The sequence below is a fragment of the Pleurodeles waltl genome, chromosome 4_2 (assembly GCF_031143425.1).
Source record: "Pleurodeles waltl isolate 20211129_DDA chromosome 4_2, aPleWal1.hap1.20221129, whole genome shotgun sequence".
Classification (NCBI taxonomy): Eukaryota; Metazoa; Chordata; class Amphibia; order Caudata; family Salamandridae; genus Pleurodeles; species Pleurodeles waltl.
This window is the reverse complement of record NC_090443.1, coordinates 747,799,766-747,825,572: the sequence shown is the minus strand read 5'-3', so window position 1 is coordinate 747,825,572 and position 25,807 is coordinate 747,799,766. Positions and strand designations below refer to the sequence as shown.

General features: G+C 43.7%; 1 protein-coding gene across 1 annotated transcript in view; it reads right to left on the bottom strand.

The window, feature by feature from the left end:
- Window positions 1-25,807, bottom strand: part of VAV3 (vav guanine nucleotide exchange factor 3) — a 1,144,177-nt gene that overhangs the window by 596,090 nt on the left and 522,280 nt on the right. The window contains exons 11-14 of the mRNA XM_069232407.1: window positions 7,534-7,602; window positions 4,495-4,581; window positions 1,532-1,617; window positions 455-587 (exon numbers count right to left, since the gene is read on the bottom strand). Of these exons, the coding sequence (XP_069088508.1) occupies window positions 455-587; window positions 1,532-1,617; window positions 4,495-4,581; window positions 7,534-7,602 (375 nt within the window). The remainder of the gene's footprint in view (window positions 1-454; window positions 588-1,531; window positions 1,618-4,494; window positions 4,582-7,533; window positions 7,603-25,807) is intronic.

The following is a 25,807-nucleotide window of genomic DNA, read 5'->3' as shown; positions in this document are numbered from 1 at the left end:
ATACACTGGGGCCTAATTTGCAGCATCTCAGTGCAAAGAGTCACAAAAGCAGAACTATCAGTACAAAAGAAATGCGGGTGTGCATGCCAAAAAAGGCCACTTTCTCACAAGATTTGCTTTTGTAATTTGTGAATTTGTTACCTATCAATTTATTTTACACAGTGATTTATTCCTAAATAATGCGTGTATTTTTGATCTGATTCATATATATTAAGGACAGAATTTGAACATTGCAGGGTTGGGCTTTCAAGGTATTCCACCAACTCCCCTTCTTTTAAAGGAAGTCAGACTCAAGACAGTGACTACCATGTTTGTGATAACATTGTGTCAACTATGCATGTGTCTCTATGAGATTGTACACATTCTGTTAGAGAAAAAAGGTAAGTCCCTTTGGGCTTGTCATTGTTTACCTTTGTATTGGATCAAAGCATGGGGCATGGATAAACAACTATACCTTTTTGTTTTCTTTATCAGTGGTGGGGTTGTTGGTTATTTTATATTGATGAAGATCTATGATTTCCTTCATTTCATAGTTATCACCTCTCCGCTTACAAACAATCACAGCTTGGTCAAACAAGAAAATGTGCCTGAAAAAAAACAATACAGTTTAAGTTGTAAAACGTTTCAGCAATTTTATCAAACCTGAGCTATCACGATTAAAAGTAGAGATCGCTTTCTAGCATTTCTCATAATCATATCATCTTCAGAAGATTATGGTAATAGAATACATTTCAATTACATTCGTTATTTGGTTAAAAATAACCATAAAAGCAACAAAACTATTCCAACACAGATACCAAGCCATTTTATCCCTTATCTTGATAGCAGCTAACAGAAAACGTTTTATAGGAAACACAGTAAGGGGCCATTGAGCATCTGCAAATAATGAAAGCATGCCTACATTGAACAAAATAACACTTTTAAGAACAGGGATAATACATTTTTGCCTAGCAACTATATAAAATCTACAAAAAGATAAAGCACAAAGCAGGCTGAAGAGAAACGTTAACACAAGGACAAAAGGTAGGTTCTCTAAACCATTGGAAAATGCCAATGACAGGTGATCTCTGACCCATTCTAACGCGTATTAGTAGATAACGATCCCAAGTGTTACCGAGAGTAAAAAGATACGGTCCCATAACTTGTCTTCAGCATCATTAAACAAATTAACATTAGGCTTAGGTAGTTTTCGGTTTCACTTTTCGGTCTTCTGAGCTGAGCAAGTGTAGTCTAGGCCCAAATGTTATCACGTTTTGTTATAATTTCAGAATGTGTAAAAAGCCTGCCCAGTTCCAAATATATACCTTTGACACAGTTCAACCATTTAGAATTAAGACAATGAGCCAATGTTAAATATCCCTTAATGATCTGTATCTTTAAATTAGCAGAGGGGGTGGACCACATGGAGGTGCACAACAACAATGGGGTGATACGGAGTATGCTCTAAATAATCATGTATTTATATAGGTCTTTTGCGGAGGGTGTGCTTTTAATAATACACTGTACGGAAGGTTGCCTTCCAGGTGCTCACCTATCTTGCCTTGTGCGTTTGTCCACCGAGCTGATCTTTATTTCACCATCCACTTTTGGTCTGCCGTATACCAGGAGGGGCTGGTTCTAAACACAGAGCACACGCATTAGAATGAACAGTGATTGAGAAATAGAGGCGCTCCATCAAGAGAAATATTTTCTATCAATTTAGCATATTGTCCCTCACTTACACAGAAGGCTGATATACTATCATGATTGTGGTAATTGTCTCGCTACAATTGTTAACGTGACATTAGCACCAGTGTAGCTTTGAATGGGGAACAATATGAAGAAATTGTGTTTCTGCATGTTTCCTGAAGCCAAGGGTGCAGAGGTAGCACACGCCTTTTGTTGTTGCCTACAGGCACGTTAAATGCACGGAATCCACCTGTCATATACGTAACACGATTCGTGGCACTACCGCTATTCTCTACATGTGGCGCACCATGGTGGAAAACATCTTCAGCATCATTTTATTAGCAATAAATAGTAAATTAGCAGAGCATCTTAAAAAGCTTCAGGCAAATATAGGTAATGCATCAGATTAAGTAATTTGTTAATTCACATTAGGAATTTTGAATCAGCCAAAGTAACTGTCTCATTCAGAAGGAAAATACGTGATTTTTCCTGGGAGCAATTGTCTACAATCTGCTGAATTTCACAATAATTTCTCATTCTACGAGACGGTCAAACAGAAACGCAAGGAAAAAAATGAAAACGAGGAAAGACAGAAACACGCCATAAGGTATCAATTTCAAAATAAGTGGTATTTTATTACACACAATTATGCAGTTCACTAAAGCGAAGCTGAGAAAGAAATGCGGGCTGGACAGATTTCGGTCAACATACTATTTGTATGCATTTTTTCCCCATTGTAATAGTATAGCATTGAGAGGTTTAGAGAAATCTACAAGTATCTAATTCACACGTCGCCCCTCCTCTGTGTTCTATTCCCTTCTTTTCACCAGACTTTTTTCTGTTGCTTGTAAAGTGCCCTCGTAGCCGGTGCAACTGAGTGTGGGCATGGGGAATGCCAAGACTACGTGGTCCTAAATACACCTCATCCCTCTTTCGTCTATTACCAGCACTCCTTGCCCTTCACCTAACTCTTGGGGGTTCCGGCTTTCTCTGTGACGGGGCTTCTCTCTTTCTCTTCCTCACTCTTTCTGTTTTGTGTGCTTTTCCCTCTCCTGCTCTCGTTAATGTCTGATGCAGGAAAAATAAGTGCTGTTGCCCAAAAATGTATGCCAGTGACCCCCACCGGCTCAATTTAAACATTGTAAACGGGCATTCAACCATCTTCTTCATACCTGATTCATTCAAATGTGCTGCATTGTGTGCAATGTAGCAAGACAGAGTCCTGATTTTAACATCTTACGGATTTCAGAGAACCTGTGGAAAATAATTTCTAGCAATGTGAAACGGGTTCTGATGAATATGATGCAGAAGTGTGCCTGAGGGCTGTTGCAATAATAGTTAGCTGCAATGCAGGCATCATTATTTACTCCTGTGCAACTTGTGCTCCACCTTACACCAAAGGTTATCTGCAACAATGTTGATTGTAGTTTGCGCTGCAGGATGCCTTCATGAAAAATGCACATGCCGCCACTAAGGCAAATCACACGTATAGACAAGCTCCACTGAGAAGAAATGTATCTAGCAGAAAAATGGAGCAATCGATGGGGCACCTATGTCGATACGTATTAAACTATGTCTTTTGCCAATGTTCATTTAGCATTTTCTGTGAAAAACACATTTGCATATGTGTTAGGGACACATGATCTAGTGTGAATTAGTTTTTTATGTCCAAATCATTTCACTCAGTTTTTCCAAGAGTTCCTATGCATGTTCTGAGTTATCATGCAAGTTTCTCATTGAACCGCTGATACAGTCCTTCAATAATTAATATAACAAGTTGTTTATGACTATACAAGTAGATAACTAGCTTTAGCAAATCGTCCCATGTCAAATTAGCCCCTTAGAGCAAATGGTATTTTTGGTATAGGTAGAACTTTGTACTAGAATCCATGGCCAAAGAAATGTGGATTTCCTTCTGCCTAAGAAGCCCACTGGGAACATGCAAAGACTGATTTTCTACTATCAAGTACTGTGTATTTAGGTTAAACATAATATTGCAATGTAGAGAAGCATTCTACAAGTAATCATAGTCTATAGTACCTGGGGACGGTATTCTACCAGCACACTGTATTCTAAATATCACCCTACAAATATTACTGCACGAATCTCGAAAACTATAAACCTATGAAGGTAAAAACATATTAGTAAGCAGTGCTTGATTTGTAAAAGAATGAGTGCTGGTGCCCAAAGCTCTACTCAGAAGCTGCTAAATCTTAAATGTACCTCATGCCTCTTCTATCCACTACTAGACCTTCATGTCCCTTCCTCTCTCTCTTAAGTTCTTGCTTTCTTCCCTTCTGTCTGTTTTCTGTCATTCTATTCCCCGTTTGTTTGGTGTGTTTTTCTCTCCCTTGCTCGCTGTCAATGCCTGATGAGGAAAAATAAGTGCTGGTCCCCAAAAAGGAGTGCCTGTGTGCCCACCCTCAACCATGCGCTCAAACTAAGCACTGTTAGTATTGATAAACTTTTCCCAACTCCTCATACATTTATATTATGTACCTCAACACAAGAAAGTGACTATCCCAATACCCTACAAAAAATGAATGCATATACATGCAAGACAACTGCAAGTAAAATATTGTTGCACACCTCGTGTAAAGAAAAGCTATCCTATGTTCTGCGTTAACTTCACCAACAACGTTTCATTCACTCTACCCTGCAAGGTAATGAATCAGAACACTCCATCTGATATGTGTGCTCTTTAAACATAATGCAACGTAATCTTAGTACTTACTTTGGCGGAACAAGAAAAGACAGCACACACTGACACTTATAAAACACATTCGATTAGCATAACAACAACTAACCTTCATGACTAAAACTCACCAAATTCTCGATAGACAATTCAAACTGTTTAATTTCTCGAAGAGTTTCATTGTCTCTTTTTACTTCATTTACGTACTGAGCCAAGTCCTGCAACAGAAATAAAAGCCATAAGTCAGTGAGAACAAGCAAGTGTATCATTTATTTTATTTAAGATTTAAGATGTGTTGCATCTTTCCAGAACAACACACCTTAAGAGGCATGGGTTGCTTGTGGACATACTTCTAGCTCACACTACCAGGTTCAATCTTGGATTGACTCTTCATGACACATTATTCTGTCCCACACTTTGTAGGGTGCAGTCCAGAAAGGGTAATATGTATTGACATCTGTATAACAAAATTGCTCTCCATTTGTTGACTTTTGAAAGATCCAAACGATTCCTTAAAAGTAAAGTCTTGGCTGCCATCTATAAACTCCATCTGTAAGCTCAGAGTGGATATGGCAAGATCTCCTTTTCAGAGCAAAACTATGCAGAGTTGGGGTCTCAGATCACATACAGTTATGAAGAATTCAAAAGGAGGGTTCTCCATGTACACAACTTTAAATCAAAGACAACATATCCTAGACATTCATCTTTACTGTCCTTTTCATATTCAAGAAAAACTGTGGTTGTCCCTGGTTACTGCATGGCCAGCCATGCATGAGCCTGGAGCCGCTATGTGCGGGTAAGACATCTGAGTAGGTTGTCTGCAGCCCCATCCTCCATTCTTTCACTAGTCTTTGGAAGAAGACTGCTGCATTGTCCGTATCAGAAAGATTTGTGGACATTGAAGTCTATGGAACGCACGCAGTATGAGTTCACATTGGACCATCAGACACACTGCATTGGCAGGCTTGTGACATGCCATGAGATATAAGCACTTCTACCTAATGTTAAATATTGCATTTTCTTTTACAGATCACGTGTTAACACCCTACTTTACCAGCTGTTACTATTAAGCAATTCAGTGGTACACAATTCACTGCCCTTTGAACTATAAAAGACTCACTCATTCTAATGAAATACAAAACTGTGGCCTGTAGATTGCATATGGTTTATGGTGCAGGCACAAATACAGCACTGACTGGTACTTGTGTTTATCTTGCTTTAAGACTAGCACAAATTTAAATGAGGGTTCACCCAAAATGCGGAACGCCACATAGGCATGGGATTAGGCCTATAACTGAATAGATGTGAACACCTCAAATGATTCACAGCTCCATCTCTATGGTTACTATAGGAAAAATTACAACGTCCGTACATTCCCCGGAATAAGTCTGTCGCCCTAACCCTCCAGAAACAGATTGCTCACTGAGCAGAAAATCTCCAGCCAGGATAGTTTCCCTCTTCTTGAAAAACCCTTTCCCTAGATGCTCAAGAGAATTGTGATGTTCAGGACACATTTCCAACTTATTTCATGACTCATATCGACTTGAATTGGGTGTTAGTGTTGAAAGGTTTAACAAATGTGTCTGAATATCGACACCCTGAAAACTGTCGACATTTCCAATATATAGTACAATCTTCCATAATGCTTCAGTGGGAATACCCAAAGAACCTGCCTTGGTCATACACTTAAGATTGTAGAAAGTTCATCCAGCTATCCAATTATCAGAAGTTGTATTGTGCCCAATCATAACAGTCTGTGTATCCCAATACTATAAATCAAGAACTGTGTTTTCCGGTCAGTGGTACCATTTTCTGAACATGTAATTTTGAGTTGCGTCCCTCTGCTCCTGAATGGCTGTCATTAATTAATCCCTTATGATACACACTTAGGCATGAGGAAACATGGATCTACAGTACCAAGACTTCGGATTATACTGGAGTTTTGGGTACACAAACACTAGGGTTAACATTACAAGATAGCCTACACTATTTTCAAAATCACTTTGATAATTCATACAGAACATCCAAATGATATCTAGGAGTCAATATTCAGGGTGCACACATTAGAGTGACCACTTACCTCCATGTCATTATGGACACTTTTTCGAGTCCTGGGCTTTCTTTCATTTGAAAACCCAATGCATCCTGGGTGTTGAAGTCGTAATTTGCTTCAATTGAATTAGAATAACACACCTGAAAACAATGACTTGTAGGTGAAAAGTTCAGGACTGGAAATAGCGTCCATCATGTCCCAGACTGGGATGGTCACCCTACAACACAAGAATCTGGTTGGCAGTGCCAAGAAAGTACGGTTGTGCAGGTTGCTGAATGAAATGCAACTGATGCTTATTTTGATGTATTTATCCAATAAATAAAACCAAGGTGCCTCTTGTCTTTAGAATTTCAACTCCTAAGATGTCTCCTTTGGAGAAGACAGGAGGCTTTGGTATCAACAGAGACATTGAAGAACTCAGCACTGTTTTCCAAACACCTACTATGTATGGCTTGACTGCCTCTGGGTCAGGCAATGGCCCTAGCCTCCTTCTTTGCTCTACTTCCATGTAACTGCAGCAATCTTGTGTCTTGCAACACCTCCTAAATGAACCTTGGTAATTAGAACTTGTGTAAGAGTGTGCAAAAAATCAACACACATTTTAAAACGTATAAAATACTTTAGTTATGCAATGCAGGTTTGTGTTTTCTTCAACGGTGCCTAGCCTAACCATGCAATTATTTTGACAAAAAGCGGCCTATGCTGCACTTTTGCAGTTTTCCTTATAACAGCACTCAGGAAAATATGGGCACGTCAAACTTGCCAAACTTTACAGGGTGAAATGTGCAACAAAACCCAATGCATTCGAAATTTCTTGCAGGGAACAATGATTCCATATGCAATTACTAATTTCCACCGAGAGCTCAAAATAAGAGATCGTTGTAGCAGCAGTAAACAACTCACCCGGACAAATTTATATTTGGCAGTGTATTAAATAGTCTTTATCTCGACTACCCTCACAATCTGGGGCTTTGGTTCTTACCTATCAAGTAAGTGATCTCAGAATACAATATTTTCAATGTTAAATGTTATAAATCGTGTTTTAAGACGATGCCTCCTGCAGAGTAAAGCAGGTCAGTAATTTCATTGTATGGCATCAAAATACCGCTTCACTAACCTTCATTGCATCCAGTGCTAGTTTTAGATTTGCTTTCTGCGTTGAATCACCGGTGTGCTTTACAAGTTCCTATTAAACAAAGAAAAACATTTTATTAGAATGTTTACAATACAGATACAAGTCATATCAAACATTTATTTTCTGCTGTACAAAAGGTCACCCGCATGAATGACAAAGTACTTATAGGACGCAGTTTCTGATTAGAAAACACATGTAAAGGTAACATGACACGTTGCAGCCCTATGTAGGCGTCTAAATGAGGCAATGTCTGCGCAGGCCTTGGCCTGGAATTCATGTGCGGTGGAAAAGAGACATCACTTGTGATCTTTGGAGGAAGAGATAGCAAGGTGAATCAACCTCCAGCGCATTCGTTCACAGTAACAGCAGTGTCATCAGATAGCAGAACAAATAGGCCTTTCCAATCAGTCACCATCACAGAATCAATGGGCTGTGCCAGCGCACAATAAAAAAGACAGAGGCAAAATAATGATATCAGCATTATTATAGCACATGTCGCTTTCGAAATTACTTTGGAAGTAGGGAAGCTGATAGTGGCCACTATCTAGCCCGTCTCGTGGGTATCTCTATAGATTTTTGCACAGGATGTCATTGACTAATTGCCACAATTGTTTTCGCATTTGCTACAGCATCATTTTGCACGGTAGAGACACGGGGGTTGCTGCTTTGTACAGTATCTGTTTACTCATTTGTTTTCGTTTATTCTTTCCTCGATCGCATTTCATGACGTCCGCATGCAGACATAACTATTCACATTCAGGTCTGCATGCTGATGCTCAATGAGTCTCCATTGAGGGATCCTGCGCAATTGCCATAGAATTAAGAAGTGGCAATGAGAGAAAATGTTCATTCAGCTGAACAACAGAATACTTTTTTCTCAGATGGATCATGGGCCCAAGTGGCTCTCCAACGTCATCTTACCTCATTTTTACCCGACTCCAAATGTAAATAGATGGCAAGACCAGTGCTTAATTTGTAAATATAAAGGTGCAGGTGCGCAAAGCTCTCTTCTGAAACACGGGGCTGCTGCAGTTAAATATGCGAAAACGGAATACTTAGGCAGTGTTATCCTGAAGCCTTCTCGGACCTCTTTAATCTATTTACAGCCACTTCCTGTTCATTCAGTTCACTCCTGCAGCTTTCTGCTTTCTCCTATTGTGACGCTTTTTCGTTCTCACATATGTATTTTGCTCGCAGTAAATCCTTGAGGCAGAAGAATAAGCGCCGGCCCTCAAAAATAAGTGCAAGTGCTCCGCACCGGAAACAACAAGCACAAATTAAGCACTGGGCATGGCAAAAACCGCTGGCAAATGATGAATTTGACATTTCAATACATGCAACAGACAAAAGCGCTTTGGGCATGTGATATAAACAATCACAGTGAGGTGGTGGGAGGAATGTGTACTTCTTAGGCTGGTATTTCCCCAAACCGTGAGTGGGTCAGAAGCCTATATTTGATGGGCCCTGAAAGTCCAATGCAATAAATAAAAATGTATTTAACTCCTTCGCTGCCAGGCCTTTTCACCTTCAGGTGCCAGGCTTTTTTTGGGCGATTTGGGGCAGTTCGCGCTTAGACCCTCATAACTTTTTGTCCATATAAGCTACCCACGCCAAATTTGAGTACTTTTTTTCCAATATCCAAGGGATTCTAGAGGTACCCAGAGTTTGTGGGTTCCCCTGGAGGAGACCAATACATTAGTCAAAATACAGCAAACATTCTGTTTCTTTTAAACAACACATGGGACAAAAGGGCTGCAGAAGAAGGCTTGTGTTTTTCCCCCTGAAAATGGCATCAACAAAGGGTTTGCTAAAATCACCATCTTGCAGGAACAGGCAGACTTGAATCAGAAAAACTCAATTTTGGCATTTTACTGGGACATGCTCATTTCTACTATTTTTTGTGCTTTTAGCCTCCTTTCAGTTAGTGATTGAAATTGGTGTGAAACCAATGCTGGATTCTAGAAAGCTAAACATTTTTGAAAAGTAGACAAAATTCCGAATTCAGCAAGGGGCCATTTGTGTAGATCCTACAAGGTTTTCCTACAGAAAATAACAGCTAAAATAATGAAATATTGAAACTGAGGTGAAAAAAAAGCCATTTATGTCCATGTTTTACTCTGTAACTTTTTCCTGCCATGTCAGATTTTAAAAAGCAATATACCGTTACGTCTGCTGGACTCTTCTGGTTGCGGGGATATATATAGGGCTTGTATGTTCATCAAGACCCCTAAGTACCCAGAGCCAATGAAGGAGCTGCACCTTGCAATGGGTTTTCGTTGTATACCGGGTATACAGCAATTCATTTGGTGAAATATAAAAAGTGAAAAATAGGTATCAAGGAAACCTTTATATTTCCAAAATGGGCACAAGATAAGGTATTGAGAAGCAGTGGTTATTTGCACATCTCTGAATTCCGGGGCCCCCATACTAGCAGGTGAATAACAGGGCATTTCTCAAATAGACATCTTTTTTACACACTATCTTACATTTGGAAGGAAACAATGTAGAGAAAGACAAGGGGCAATAAGACTTGTTCTTCTATTCTGTGTTCCCCCAAGTCTCCCGATAAAAATGGTACCTCACTTGTGTGGGTAGGCCTAATACCCGCATCAGGAAACGCAACATGGACACATCACATTTTTACATTGAAATACGTGGGTTTTTTTAAAGTGCCTAGCTGTGGATTTTTGCCTCTAGCTCAGCTGGCACCTAGGGAAACCTACCAAACCTGTGCATTTTTTAAAACTAGACACCTAGGGGAATCCAGGATCGGGTGACTTGTGGGGCTCTCGCCACGTTCTGTTACCGAGAATCCTTTGCAAACCTCAACATTTAGCAAAAAAAACACTTTTTCCTCAAATTACGGTGCTAGAAAGTTCTGGAATCTGAGAGGAGCCACAAATTTGCTTCCACCCAGCATTCCCCCAAGTCTCTGATAAAAATAGTACCTCACTTGTGAGGGTAGGCCTAGTGCCCGCAACAGGAAATGCCCCAAAACACAACGTGGACACAACACAGTTTCCCAAAGAAAACGGACCTGTTTTTTTGCAAAGTGCCTAGCTTTGGATTTTGGCCTCTAGCTCAGCCGGTACCTAAAGGAACCTAGCAAACCTATAAATTTTTTAATACTAGACACCTGGGGGAATTCAGAATGGGGTGACTTGTGGGGCTCTCACCAGGTTCTGTTACCCAGAATCCTTTGCAAACCTCAAAATTTGGCAAAAAAACACTTTTTCCTCACATTTAGGTGATAGCAAGTTCTGGAATCTAAGAGGAGCCACAAATTTACTTCAACCCAGCATTCCCCCCACGTCTCCTGATAAAAATGGTACCTCACTTGTGTGGGTAGGACTAGTGCCCGCAACAGGGAATGCCCCAAAACACAACGTGGACACATCACATTTTCCTAAAGAAAACTGACCTTTGTTTTGCAAAGTGCCTAGCTGTGGATTTTGGCCTCTAGCTCACCCGGCACCTAGGAAAACCTAGCAAACCTGGACAGTTCTGAAAACTAGACACCTAGGGGAACCTAGGATGGGGTAACTTGTGGGGCTCTCACCAGGTTCCATTACCCAGAATCATTACCAAACCTCAAAATTTGGCAAACAAAAACACTTTTTCCTCACATTTCAGTGATAGAAAGTTCTGGAATCTAAAAGGAGCCACACATTTCCTTCCATCCAGCATTCCCCCAAGTTTCCAGATAAAAATATTGCTTCACTTGTTGTGGGTAGGCCTAGCGCTCGCGAAAGGAAATGTCCCAAAACACTGTGTGGACACATAAAAATTATCAAATATAAAACGACCTATTTTTGCGGAGGGGCACCTACATTTTTGGTCCTGGGCTCAGGAGCCATATACAGAAACCTACCAAACTCAAACATTTCTGCAAACTATACACCCGAGGGAGACCAGGGAAGTGTGACTTGCGTGGATCCCCCAGTGTTTTCTTACCCAGAATCCTCAGCAAACCTCAGATCCAGCTAAAAAATAAAATTGTTTCCACATTTCTGTGTGGGATCACGGTACTGGGCCAAATTTCCTACCACCCAACGTTCCCCTCAGTCTCCCTGTAAAAATGATTCCCCACTTGTGTGACAGAGAAGAGCCAAAAATATGTCGAAATTGAGGGGGAACCAAAGCGGGTCCAAAAGGGCAGTTTGAAAAAAAGCATATTTAGGCTGACAAGTGGGGCAGAATTTGTATTGGTATTGATGCAACAATGCTTGGTGGTACGAATTTTGTGGATTCCTGCAGATTCCGGAAGGTTCCATCACAGAAATGTGGGTAAAATGTGTGATTTCCAGCAAAGTTGGAGGTTTGCAGGGCATTGTGGTCAAGAAAATGGTGCAGGTGCATGTGAAGCACACCACCCTGGACTCACCCAGATGTTTAGTTTTCAGATGTTTCTAGATCTTGCAAATTTTTCTACATTGCAGCGTCCCAAAGTCCAAAAAGTGCAGCCCTCACCGTTCCAAGTGGAACGATTTTGAGAGTTATACAAGCTCTCATGGCCCAAATGTAAAACTAAAACACAAAATAATCAAATGTCCTCTTGCTTGCCATGGGATAAGATGTTTTGGTATGCAGGGGAAGAGCTGAAAGACTGTTGCCCTCTTCAGTTGGGGTGGGGCATAACTATGCCCATACTGGTTGGTAGCCACAACCCCACTATTTTTTTTAATTCCCTGGCATCTAGTAGGCTTTCTTCTCCCCCCCTCCCCGGAGTAGATCGGGGGTAATTGCCCTATCTACCCACCAGTGGGCATAACAACTTTGGTCCCATTTATTTGGGGTGGGGGTAACATAGTACTCCACTTGGTTGGGTTCAAATATCACTGATGACATACAAAAAGCCTCAAAATGCAACATAGAGACATCAAGAGTTTTCCTTTGAATTTCAGTCTTTCTAAGGATGTGGGTAGCTGCAGTATTAACTGTCATCACCCAGGGAAAGCTACCAATCCTAGATGTTTTTGTGAACTAGATACCTGGAGGAGTCCAGGGTGGAGTGGCTTTCTTATTCAGAAATCACAGATTTTTCTCATTTCTGTGATGAAGGTTCAAGAAAATATATGCAGATTGACATAAATTCTACAGTCAATCATTCATACACTGTTTCTGATAAACACAGCACTCTATTTTCATATGTGAGTCTATTGCCAAAGCAGGAAGAGGTCAAAAATATGTGAAGTCAATGTAGTCAATGTGGTCATTACGTAGTTACAGCTTTGGTCCATCCCTACAAAATGAATTAGATCCATCTTCTCATGGGGGAAGTGTTTTTATCTGGATAAGTGTGGGAATGCAAGGTAGAAAGACTTTAGCAATTGGCTAGAAGTGCAGAGATTCATATCTCCTATTTGTGAGAAAAAGAGTGTTTTGTGATCCATACAATGAAATTTGCCGGGCATTCTGACCAAGCAAATGTGCTGGGTTCCACACAAGCCACACAGTGGATTCCCAGGGTCTCTAGGTTTCCCAGATTTCCATGCTGTTGGGGTTCCCTGGGTGGAGAATGACACCGGGCCGAAATGTTGCATACATCTCCCAAGGAATGAGAGAGTAAATTGGACGTTTTAGGCATATTTTTGAGGTTTGCAGTTTCTGTGTAGGGAAGCATGCTGAGATCACACAATCCACCCTACCTTGAATTTCTGCCTTTAAGTTTCAGAACTTCCCAGTGTTGGTAGGGTTTCCTTGGTGCTGGCTAACCCAGAGTCCAAATATTGGAGCCATTCCCCATGGCAAGAGAAAAAAGAGGGATTTCCGTGGTAGTATTTTTGAAAAATAGCCTGGCAGGGTGGAGGATCGGGGGGGTGGAGTAGACTCCATTTTACCTCCCCATAGAGGCAAAAATACTCTCTGATTCTTCTAGTGCAGCCTGATGCCACAACAGTCATGTGCCCCACTTGATGTAAATGAGGAAACATCCCCTCATAATTGCAAGGACATAGCGTGCACCAGCATGCTCTATATTGTGGAAGAGGCCACACGATAATCCGCTGCCCCTTCTATAATACCACAGAGCCAGGGGGTGCGAGAGCTGATAGCAAATCCTTATTTTACACTCACAGCACTTTCTGGAATTCTGCCACTAGTGGAAACTGCACTTTTTGCATATTTTTGAGAAGGCAGCAAATAGGAGGCAAATCCACCAATCTGCAATCCGCAATACCCAAAGGATACGAGATCATCCACTGCAACTACATCAACAAGCCTGGCAGAGGGATCGCCATTAAACACAAGGAATCAATCCAATGCACTACCACAAATGACATCACCTTAGCTACTTTGACATTTACAATTACATCAAACCTACCAACCTCCTCGACAGCATGATCAACATCGGATTGACCCCACTGGTCCACAAACCCATGCACACTGCAGGACACACACTAGATACCCTCATTACGTCCAGAGACTGCCTTAGGTACAGTCACATCATGGAACACACCTGGAACACCCACTCCATTGTCCACTTCAAGTTTATAAGCTTACAGACCTCTGTCCCCAGTCTGCCCAATGCCCCCACTGCAGCAGGAGCAAAGTCTCAATGGACACATAGATGAACACCTGCAACACCACCCACCCCATCTCCTCCAAAAACCTAGACCACAACGTCAGAAACTTCAACAATTGAATCACCAACCTGCACCAACAGTGTCACTCCCATCAGTAACAACACCTACATAAGGTCCACCATGCAGGCTAGCTGCTACACTGAAGACCTCCGAACTGCTAAACAACATTGTTAACAACTGGAAAGAAGATGGTGCACCAGCAAGGACACAACTGACAAGACCACCTTCAAGACAGCCCTCAAACTCTACCACAGACTGTTGTGAGAACTGAGGAAAAAGGCTTGAGCTTCACGCACTGAATCAAGCTTGAATAACAGCAAAGAACATGTCAACATTGTCAAAGAATTTTCTAACCCCTCAGCTGCATCAAACAACATAACCCCCTTACAGGAACTCTGCAACACCCTTGCAGACTTCTTTCATGAGAAGATCACCAACATCTACAGAAACTTCAATCCTTAACCCAAGACCACCCACTTCTTTAAGCAACCATGCTACCACCACAGACACTGACTAACCAAATAGAGCCATCTCGCCCCACAGGATACCAGCTCCATCATAAACTCAGTCTTCTCAGGGGCCTCAACCAACCCAAGCCCCCATCACATCCGCCACCTAGGCAAAGCCAGAATCCGGCTACGTACTCACCACCTTGTTCAACACCTCAATTACCATAGCCATTTTTCCCACAGACTGGAAACATGCAAAAGCCGATGCCCTACTAAAGAAACCATTGGCAGACCTCAGGGAACTCAAACACTACCAACAAATCTTTCTGCTCCTGTTCCCAGGCAAAGTATTCGAAAACTCCATCAACCAACAACTCTCCTTACATCTGGAACAGAACCTCCAACTCAACTTCTCCCAATTCGAATTCCGCAGCATCCACAGCACTGAGACAGCCCTCATCATGGCTACTGATGACATCAGAGCCCTACTCGACCGAAAAGATCCTCTTAGAGCTCTTGGCAGCCTTTGATACTGTCTCCCACCAAACACTAATCACAAGGCTGCACAACATAGGAACTGCTTTCAGATAGATCGCCTTTTTCCTCTCAGGAAGAACGCAGAAAATCTGTCTTCCCACCTTCACCTCTGAACTCAAGGAGATCATTTGTGGAGTACTCTACTTCCACACTTTTATGACACCTCTGAACAGCATTGGCAAAACATATGGACTCAATATCATATCCTTCACCAACGAGACACAACACACAACTCATCCTCTCCCTCTCTGAAGATACCACCAACTGCCACAACTGCATGACAACTGCATGACAGACATTGGCAACTGGATGAAGGACAACTGCCTGAAGTGCAACACAGAAAAGACAGAGGTACTGATCTCCAGAAACAATAGCTCTCCATGAGATGCATCCTGGTTTCCCTCAGAACTCATACATATTCCTACCCCAACTGACCACGTTAGGAACCTAAGCATCCTTCTGGACATCAAACTAACCATGATCACTCGGGTCAACTCCGTCTCCTCCTCCTGCTCCTTCATTCTGTGCATGCTCTGTAGGATTTTCAAATGGCTACCCCAAAGCTCAAGACGCACCGTCACCAAGGCCCTCATCTCCAGCCAACTAGACTACATCTACACAGTGATCACAGTTCACCTCCTCCGTCGATTACAGAGAATCGCAGCCAAACTTGTCCTGGATCTCCCTAGATGAACCCACATCATCCCCTACCTCAAGGAATTTAATTGGCTCTTTGTACAGAAAATGTGCCAGTTCAAGCTTCTGACTCACACATACAAGGCCGTATACAAATGCGGATCCACCTACTAGAACCACCTGAATTTTGATCAGCCCATCAAATACCTCCGCTCTGCTTCCCTTTCACTAACCCTCATGCCCTGCATCCGATATAGCAGATACAGAGGTCACGCCTTTCTCTACCTATGCACGAAGAACATGGAACAAGCTATCCTTTCAACTCTGGACTTCCCCATCTCTTTAAGAGTTCTGAATGTCCCTGAAGACGTGGCTAAACAACTGGAGCCTGCCAGCACCCGGATACTCTCATGGGTGACAAGAAGCACTCTACAAATCTATTGATTTATTGATTTGAATCTGCCCCCCAAGAGGGGCAGAAAAACTTGTGAGCTTTTGGATGGGCCAGTGTAGACCCCATCCTAAAAATGACTATCACTGATGATCGGTGTGCTTTCTCCCCCCTTCTCCCACCGTTAGGGAATATAGAGTTAAAGCCCTAAATCTTCCCTCCTGGAAGGCAGGAAGGCTGAGAGTGCTCTAGGGGTGGAGGGTGCAGCTTAAAGCAAGATGAGCCAGCACTCACCGCACAATAAAAAAAAAAAAATCTATCTCAGATCTATAGTGTGCTTTCTGCATACCCTGGGATCGCAGAATGGGGATAAATCCCCCACACCAACTTCGTGGGGGAGCAGAAAATGTGTTTTAGGGGTGAAGTATGCAGCCCGGTACCATACAGTCCACTTCCACTCCATTCTTCCTTTTAAAAAAATACTGTTTCTCATGTCTAGTGTGCATTCTGCTCACTCTGGAGAGGTGTTGAATCCGCCTTTCTGGTAACACTTCAGAGGAAATCCCCAAGCAGGGAGTTAGTACCGTTGGAAACGGGAGAGTCTTCCATTTCCAGAGGCGCCTCTTCTGTGCAGATCAGTGCTTGGAACGCTGACTTGTGCCTCCAAGCACTGACCAAACTGACTGCTTTCACCTGAGTGTCACAAAAAAAATTAAAAAATATATCTTATGCTGAAAAGAAAGTGCTTGCTTGCTGCACGACATGAGGGCATGGAAAGTGAATTCCTCTCGTGTGATCACCAGAGGTATTCTCTGCCCATGCAGTGAGGATGTGGCAGCCACACTCCACAAGCTGCCAAAGCAAAATGGTGAACATGAATGTCATGTCATCCACATTTAAGTGTTTAATAAGTTGGAGTCAAAATGTTGTGACCCAAATGTTAACCAGCAACAATACTGAATTCACAACATAGAATACCATTATATAGTGTTGCTAAGAAAAGTGAACATATACTTCTCTAATTGTACCCTGACAATGCAGTGGTAGCGGATACTGTGAAGTGGATGTTGTTGCAAAATGATATTGTTGACCTCAATATTGTGACATATAATCATTTTAATATTAGTTAATGGTTCTTATTAACCAACTTCGGAAGGATGGAGGGTTAAGTCAGCCTTACAGATATATGACATTAACTTCCGTCCCTCCCTCGCATTCCTTATTAACCAATGAGGCCCCCTGGCTCTCCTAGACCCTTCACAAAATTAAAGCAAGCCCCCACCCTTCCCCTCCTGTTCTTTTTTGTCTCCCAGGAGACTTACCTTTCTTCCTCCTCCACATTGGGGTCTGGGGGTCTTCGGTGATCGATCTCAATTGGGTGCGGTGCTCCCTGTGATGGCCTCCATGTTTGGCTGTGTTCTTGCTTGGCAGCATGGCTCTGCTCAGAATGTGGCCGGCAGATGCTACAACTGTGTCAGACGGCCCTGCTGTGGCTGGGGCTAAGCTTCCGGGGCAGTGCCTCACCATGGCAGGATGCATTTTCAGAGGCATTCCTTCACTGTCTGTAGGGTAGGAACGGGGGGAGGACCGGGCTGCTGTGATTGGTGGCTGCTGTGGTTTTGCTGGCACTTCCCCAATTGGGTCAGTGAGGGGACTGTGTCCCTTATTTAAGGTGGGCAGTGGTGTCTGGGCATTTCTGTGTTACCATGGAGGGCAAGAGGCCTGCCAAATGAAAACATGTGATATCAACCACTTCTTCCTTGGGGGAGGAAGAGGTGCCTATCCCACAGAAGATGTTTCGGGATGCCTGGAGTTCTGGAAGGGGGAGTGAACCTCTCATGTCTAGGGAAGAGGTGCAGGACATGATTGAGGTGGCAGTGATGAGGGCTCTTCAGGCTCGCCTAGCATGGCCAGGGAGGTCATCAAGGTCTAAGATGTTGATGGCGGATGATGGTTTCTCTGCCTTGGCTTTAGAGGCTCCATCTACTTCTTCAGGTGGAAAGTATGTTTCCGGTGAGGAGATGTGGGACATTCATGCTCAAATGAGGGAGAACCTGTGGTTTCCTTCTTTTCAGTCAGCGTAGTCACAGTCTACCTTGTTTTTACAGTATGTTACACCTTCTTGTTTTGCCATGCCCTTCCAGGATATGGTCTTCCGAGAATGTGGATAAAATTCAGGTCCCACGGTTCCTACAAAAATTGTGTTTGTTGGAAGGGGAAGATGCCCTTCCCCATTCTGTTCATCTGCATTCAGTCCTGGCTACTCTGATTGGGAAGATGGTGGTCAATCCTGAGGACTGTACCCCTGTTGATGCCACTGGTGGGAAGGTGGTCTCTGGTCTCTTTGCGGCTGAGAATTTGGCTTTGAGAGTGAGTCTTTTTGCAGTCTATTCTGCCCAATCCTTGGTGCAGGACTTTGATAAACTGGTTGTGGTAGTTTACAAGAGGTCTGAGTGTTCTGACTTGTTGGCGGTAATGGAACAACAGGTAAGGTTGCTAGCTGACATTTTCTCTGACTGTACACACTTATCCGCTATGTCCTCAGGAGCTTTGATTGCAGCCAGATGTTCTTTGTGGTTGAGGCAGTGGAAGGCAGACCCTAGGGAAAAGGCTGCCTTCATGAGGATCCAGTTCCAGGGTCAGGCACTCTTTGGGGAGCAGTTGCTGGCCATGATCTCTAAGGCATTTATGGAGAGGAAACATGCTTTGCCTTATAAAGGGGGTTCCTCAACTGGCAAAGGAGGAAAGAAGGCTTATAAGTCCCCTCCTAGGTATGGGTCACGGTTTGTTTCCTCATGGCAAAGGAGGTTTCAGTCCCGATCATTTCCAAAACCTTATGTTCTTGCTCTGAATGGGGCCTCCAAGAAGGGCTCCTGACAATCACTGTTCCAGGGGAGCATTGCAAGTTGAAGGGTGGCTGTGCCATTTTCTGCCCAGTTGGTTGCAGGATGTCTCAGACAAATGGGTACTGAACATTGTAACAAATGACTATACAATAGAGTTCAATCAGGTTCCTCCAGATGCTGGTGTTCAGCCGATGCCGGTTTCCAGGGTAAAGAGGTAGGTCCAATTGCATTGGATTCAAGAGTTGGTGGAGAAAGGGGCCATCTCCAGGGTTCTGGTGGCAGAACACGGAGAAGAGGCTTATTTCCATCTTGTTTCTGGTTCAGAAAGTGTCCAGGGCTTTTCGCCCTGTGCTAGATCTCATGTGGGCCTATTTGTGGATCACAACTATTTATTTCCAGATGTTGACTGTGCAGGCACTTTTCCCGCTGATTTGTCCAGGGGATTTTTTGGCATCCAGGGTTCTGCAGGATGCCTACTTACAGGTCCCTTTTGCAGTGCTCTCTCAAAAATTCCTAAGGTTTGTATTAGGGGGGTGAACATTTCCAGGTCTGTGTTCTTCATTTTGGGCTCAAGTCCTCACCCCGAGTGTTTACAAAGGTCCTGGCTCCTATGAGGGCAATCCTTCAAGGATAAGGGGTGTTTGTGCATCCTCATCTGGACAATCTCTTGGTTCAGGCCCCTAGCGAGTTCCAGTTGCAGGTTCATGTGACAAGAGTATTGCAGGTCCTTCAGGAGCACAGATTTTTGAAAAACTGGGTAAAGTCCTATTTGGATCCCTCTCAGGACTTGGTGTTCATTGGGGCTCGCTTTCTGACTCTTAGTGGGTTGGTGACATAGTCAGAGAGACAAATGTTCAGCCTGCAGGATCAGGTGCTGTCTTTAGTAGCTCAGCTGCTCCCAGGGCACTGGAGTGGTTGGGAGTGCAAGGCCACTTGGCATCAGCTGTTTTTCTGGTTCCTTGGGCCAGATTTCACCTGCATTGTCTGGTCAACTGGATTCTCGCCTATTGGTCTCCTGGAGCATATCCCACTGGCAAAACTGGTCTGAAGGGAACTGATGTGGTGACCGTAGGGGGTGCATCTGGTCAAGCGGATTCCCCTGTCTCCTCCAACTCTGGTGATTGTTATGACAGGCGCCAGTCTCTCCAGGTGGGGGGGTGTGGTGGGGGCCAGAGCAGGTTCAGGCGTTTTGGTCTCTCAGGGCATCTCAGAGGTCCTCGAATTGGAGGGAGTTGAAGGCTGTTCTTCTGGCTCTGGTGCATTTTCAGGGGTTCCTGAGGGGGAAGGCAGGGGCTGGTGCAAACAGTAAATCTGGTTGCCAAGGCTTACATCAACAGGCAGGAAGGTACAGGGTCCAGGACTCTGAATTTGATTGCTCAGGACACGTTCTTGTGGGCTCAGGTTTCTGTTCTGTCCCTCCAGGATCTGTACGTTCAGTGGGTGGACAATGTCAGAGCAGATCCGTTGAGCAGAGAAATTCCATCCTCCAAGGATTTCTCCTTACCCCATCTCTGTTCAATCTTCTGGTGCGGAGGTGGGATCTTACAGTAATGGACCTGTTTGCTTCACCAGAGAATGCGAAGGTGGGTAGGTTCTGTTCCCAGAGCCGCTGTCCTCTGGCTTGGGCAGTATATGGGTTGACTTGTTGCTGGCCTCTGGGACTCCTATATGCCTTCCCACCCTACCAGTTGATCAGGGCTTTCCGGGTACGAGTCCGGAGAGGGGGGGACTCAGGTGGTTTTGGTAGTGCCACATTGGCCTCAGGCGAATTAGTTCCCTTCTCTACAGCTGTCGAAGAGCAAGCCGGAGTGGGTTCTTCTAGTACATCCTTCTCCTCTGTTTTTTTCTAACCTCTCTCTGGGATCCTTGAGGAGGTTGCATTTAACAGCATGCAGGTTGAACGGAGGGGTGTGACGGATCTGGGGGTTCGTAAGCAACTGGCTGTGACTTTGCAGGCTTCTCGCAGATTATCCACTCTACATTCTTATGCCAGGTATTGGGAGGTCTTTTCTTCTTGGTATTTAAGAAAACAGGTGGCTCCTACAGTGGCCTCTTTGTTTTTGGTAATACAGTTTTTGCAGGATCAAGCCAGCATGAGTTTGCCGGTTGCCACGTTAAGGGTGCAATGGGCGACAATTCAGGCATTTTGTGGTCCTTAACAGAATCTGAAGAATGAGAGGGGACTGATGCCTAGGTTTTTTCAGTGTCTGTTAAACTTGTTTCCTAGACCCCTTCAATCTTTCCCTAGTTGGAATTTCCAGTTGGTGTTGGATGTCTTGACTGTGCCTCCTTTTGAGCCTCTTGAAGATGTTGATTTGAAGCTTTTGACAGTTAAGACTTGTTTTATGGCGGCCAATACATCCGCCAGACGCTTAGGGAAGCGGGAGCTTTGTCCTGTAAATTCTCTTTCTGCAAGGTTTTTCCAGACAGGATTGTTCTTGTTGCTGTTCCCTCTTTTGTCCCGAAGGTCAATTCTGCTTTCCATGTTTGTCAGGAGGTGATCCTGCCTGCTTTTTGTCCTGAGCCATTCTCCGATGAGGAGAGCAGGTTACATTGTTTGGATGTACAACGGGCTTTGTTGCGGTACCTGGAAGTCGTTAAGTAGCCCGATAGGGGACTCTGTTTGTGAATTTCGGTCCTCCTAAAGAAAGGGGAGAAGCCTTCTACTGCTGCTTTGAGTAGGTGTATCCAGTCTCCGGTCTTGTTGGCTTATGACTTGAAGGGTGTCGTTCCTCTTCTAGGGATTACAGGGCGGTCCACGCAAGGTATGGCGGCAACGTGGCTGAATTGCAGGGGGCTTCCGTCGTGGAGATTTGTAGGGAGGGATTTGGTCTACTCTCTCCACCTTTGTTCGCCACTATAGGATTGCTCAGTTGGAACCTTTAGATAATGTTTTGTGTCACAGGGTTTTGTTCGCTATGAGGGAATAGAAGTGCTTGGAGAAGTTTTGGATATTGCAACTCAGCTGTTCATTTCCGTTTTTACTTGCTATGTCTCATTGGTTAATAAGGAAGACTAGGGAGGGATGGGAGGTAATGCGTCCATTACTTAATGATAATGGCATTATTCCTAGTCCTACTCCCTCACCTTCCTTACCTCCCTTCCGCCCTCCCTGTACAGGGCAACTGAGTTTCTGGTTGGCTTGTTTATGTACAAGAGGAGGAAGAAGCAGGAGGGTGTTTTATTTTAGGAAGGGAGAGTTCTAGGAAAGGCAAGGGGCCCCGTTGGTTAATAACAAAGTGTAGGGAGTAGGACTAGGTGCAATGCCATTATCAGTAAGTAATGGGCGCATTTGAATTATAAAGCTGTCCCCTTGTCGGCGTTACAACTTAAATTGGGGATTTGCTACAAACTGGTGTGCTTGCGAAAGCATCCCCCTGATGATAACAATGTTGTGAAGCCCATGATATCAGAGTGCATATGAGAGTAGAAGAATTAAAGGGAATCCTACAACCCTGTAACATATTAATATATGAGATTATTAACACTGCAATATATGGCACATTGGTTTCATTTGTAGAGCACACATACGTTAATATTGGCCTTCTGCAGACAGTGATCATGAGTGGGAGGAAAGACAGGCCCTATTTCTTGAAGAAAACTGGGATGGTCATTACTGCAGAGATATCCACTGCTGGAGTAATCAGATGTAGTGATATCAGTCCATTGGTTGAGGTTTAATTGGAAGACTTAGGTCCTCCTAGAATTTTAAGATGTATACCTCTGCTTAGGAAAATATGATACTATAAAAGTGAAGGACAGGGCAGGTGACATCACGCACTTTGTGGGCCCCAAGAAAATCAAAGGAAGTGATGTAAAATACCCTTTCATCTCCCACTATTACGACTTCACAAGATGTAACATTGCACAACCTTTCATTCTTAAGATACGGTATTTCTTCTTTCCGGTTTATTAGAGATTCGAGGCAGTAGCATGTTAATAAATAATGACTACAGCAGACACAAATACCCAGGTTCCAAATCTAAAGCTAGAGACATTTACCTTAAAATGAGTCGAACTGGTTTGACACCATGGCTTCCAAAACAGCCTACAGGGGTTGTAAGCAGCAACTGAGAGATGGCAATTGCTATCCCCACCCGCCTTTAAACAATTGCCACATTTCAATAATAATAAAAAGAGACTGGCCTTTAGCAACAGGCCTCAAATGTAACTGTTCTTTCTTCACTGTAACACTTTCCTCAACCAAAAGATACACATATGTCTCATTTTTTAAAGCTTACATATAGATCCGCGTGTCATTGACATACGTACGTGGTGACAGAATGCAAACCCAGATATCTCATAGAGATTTTTAAGTAAATGGAATACACAGGTGTAAAAGACGAAAGTGACTGTCAAATGCAAAAGAACCCTGTGTGTGAACACTTGGGACAAATCATGGTGGGGCGAGCACCTTTGTTTCACGTGCAGATTTTCTCCGACTTCATACATGAACTGAGCCACCGCAAATCATCGAGGTAGAGCCCAAGTTGTTATCCCTAAACCCTGTCGGCGCCTGAATCAGGATTAGCACAGCAATGAGGATAATGTGCAGCGCAACTGCGGCAAGCCTTTTTAAGCATCAGTTCGTTGGTAGACTTCAATGTCATTGGTGTTTACAGAAATGGCTGAAGAAGTTTAACGTAGAAGACGAAAACAGTGCTGCAGAGCCAAAATTATGCCTCACAAAGAGGCAGTAGTTCTTCTTGAAATGGCATTTTACAAGCATCAGCATGGCTGAGAGTCTAATACAGTAATATATTTCTCAGCAGTACAGCTAATGAGTCTCCTGGCACCGCCAGCAAATTAAATGTATAAGGCTTTCCTCCCTCATTATAGGAATAGCTGTGAAAGCCATGAGCTTTGAGGTTAATAAAAAGAAGTAGATCAAAATAAATATGGTTTTATTATAATTTAGTGCAACTGGAAAGTGACTTGCAGCATGATATAGTCTTGTTGAGCGAAGTCTGGTGGGAGTTGTGGTCTATGTTGCAAAACCACTAAAAGTCTGTGAGCCAAAAAAGGCTGAATCCAAAATGTCTGAGTGTTCGACAGGCTCCGCGTGCATGAGAGATAACCAGCTGCGGCCCGTCCTTTAGGGCGGAGGGGCCACCCCTCCTCCCCCCACCTTTTGCCCCTAATGAAGGGTGCCTGTCAGGCTGAGCAAAGGTCAGCCTGACAGACACTCTTCATGTTCAGCTCAGGCAGCCAGGAGTGCGAAATGCGTGATTTGCGCAGATTCCTGGCTGACTGAGCTGAACTTTGCTGGGCTGAATAGCTCACAGCTCCTATAAGTGTGACCTCCTTGCTCAGCAAAGGTGCCTCGAGGCCCTCCCCATCGGTGATGAGGAGAAGCATCACCCATTGACTCCTACCTGGGCACTTCAGGTTTAAGCCCTGAAGCGCCCAGGGTGAGTGTCAACCAGTGACACCTTGTCAGAGTGGGGTGGGGCCAGAAGTCTCAATGACCCCATCCCACTCTGTGACGAAGTTGGGACCTAAGGTCAGCCAGTGAGGGAAGACAGCAGTCCCAACCCTCCTGGGATATCCGAGGCTGAAGGTAAGTGTGTGTGTGTTTTTTTTAAAATGAATGTTTGGTGTGTGCGTGTATGTTTGAATGTTGATGAGTGTTGTGAAGGGATGTGCATGCGTGTGTGTGTGAATGAACGAGTGTGAGTGTGTTTCCCACCCGCCCCCTCCCTCCTAAAATTACCGGCCACCATTGGAGATAACATTGTTGGATCACTTGCAAGGTGCCACTGAGAGACCCGGCAGCCAGAGCAGGAGTAACACGACGATGGCCAAAAACAATGAAAAGCTGATTAAAACAGACAATCTTGGTTACAGCTGCCTTAAAGTAATGTTTTCAGTGAGGAACGAGCATGTACATTCACTAAAGCAGAGGTATTTCTCAGACCAATCAGGAACCAAAATGCATTAGAAAGAAGGTGACAAATCTCAGCGGTCACCCTTTCAATGGCATTAAGGCTAAGAAATTAGAAATAAGACTCATGAGCTTACTTTAAACCGTGGAGATAGAAATTCTGTTGATATCACTTGGAACCAAGGGGTCTAGAACGGCTGTCAACATCTCTACTATACTGTCAGAGTGAATATGGAAATAGAGGGGACTCTGGGCCTAATGGCTTGGGCCCACTGATTAGAATAAAACCAATCAAATGTGTATCAGCTTGCCATTCAACTAGTCACTGGCACTCTCCTGCGGTAGTATTGTAAGTGGGAACCTGGAATTAAAGGGGACTCTGGCTTAATGGTTAGGGATTAACTGAGTGAAATAAAACCAAGCGCATTGCAGCAGCCTTTCAAGAAGACATTAGCACTCTGCTGTAGAAGATTCTGGGGTCACACTGACAATCCTTAGGAAGTGTAGGAAATCACCCCTTTTGGCATGGTTAGCACCCCCCCCCCCACTTTTTGCCTGGTATCTGTTGTAATTTTGACTGAAAGTGCACTGGGTTCCTGCTAGCCAGGTCCCCCGTGCCAGATCTCTTTCCCCAAAACTGCACAGTTGTTTCCCCGATTGTCAAAACCTTTAGCACACTCTATAAGTCCCTAGTAAATGGTACCCCTGGTACCAAGTCCTGGGGTACTAAGGGCTCTAAGGGCTGCAGCACCAATTGTGCCACCCTCACATGACAGGCTGCCATTGCAAAGTGGTCATAGAAAGGGTGTAGTCACCCTAATGGTGGGTAACCCATTGGCTGCCACCTGGAACTTCCTGTAATGTCCCTAAATTGCTTATTTAGGGGACACCCCTGAACCCAAGAATACAGATCCTGATGACCTGGGAAG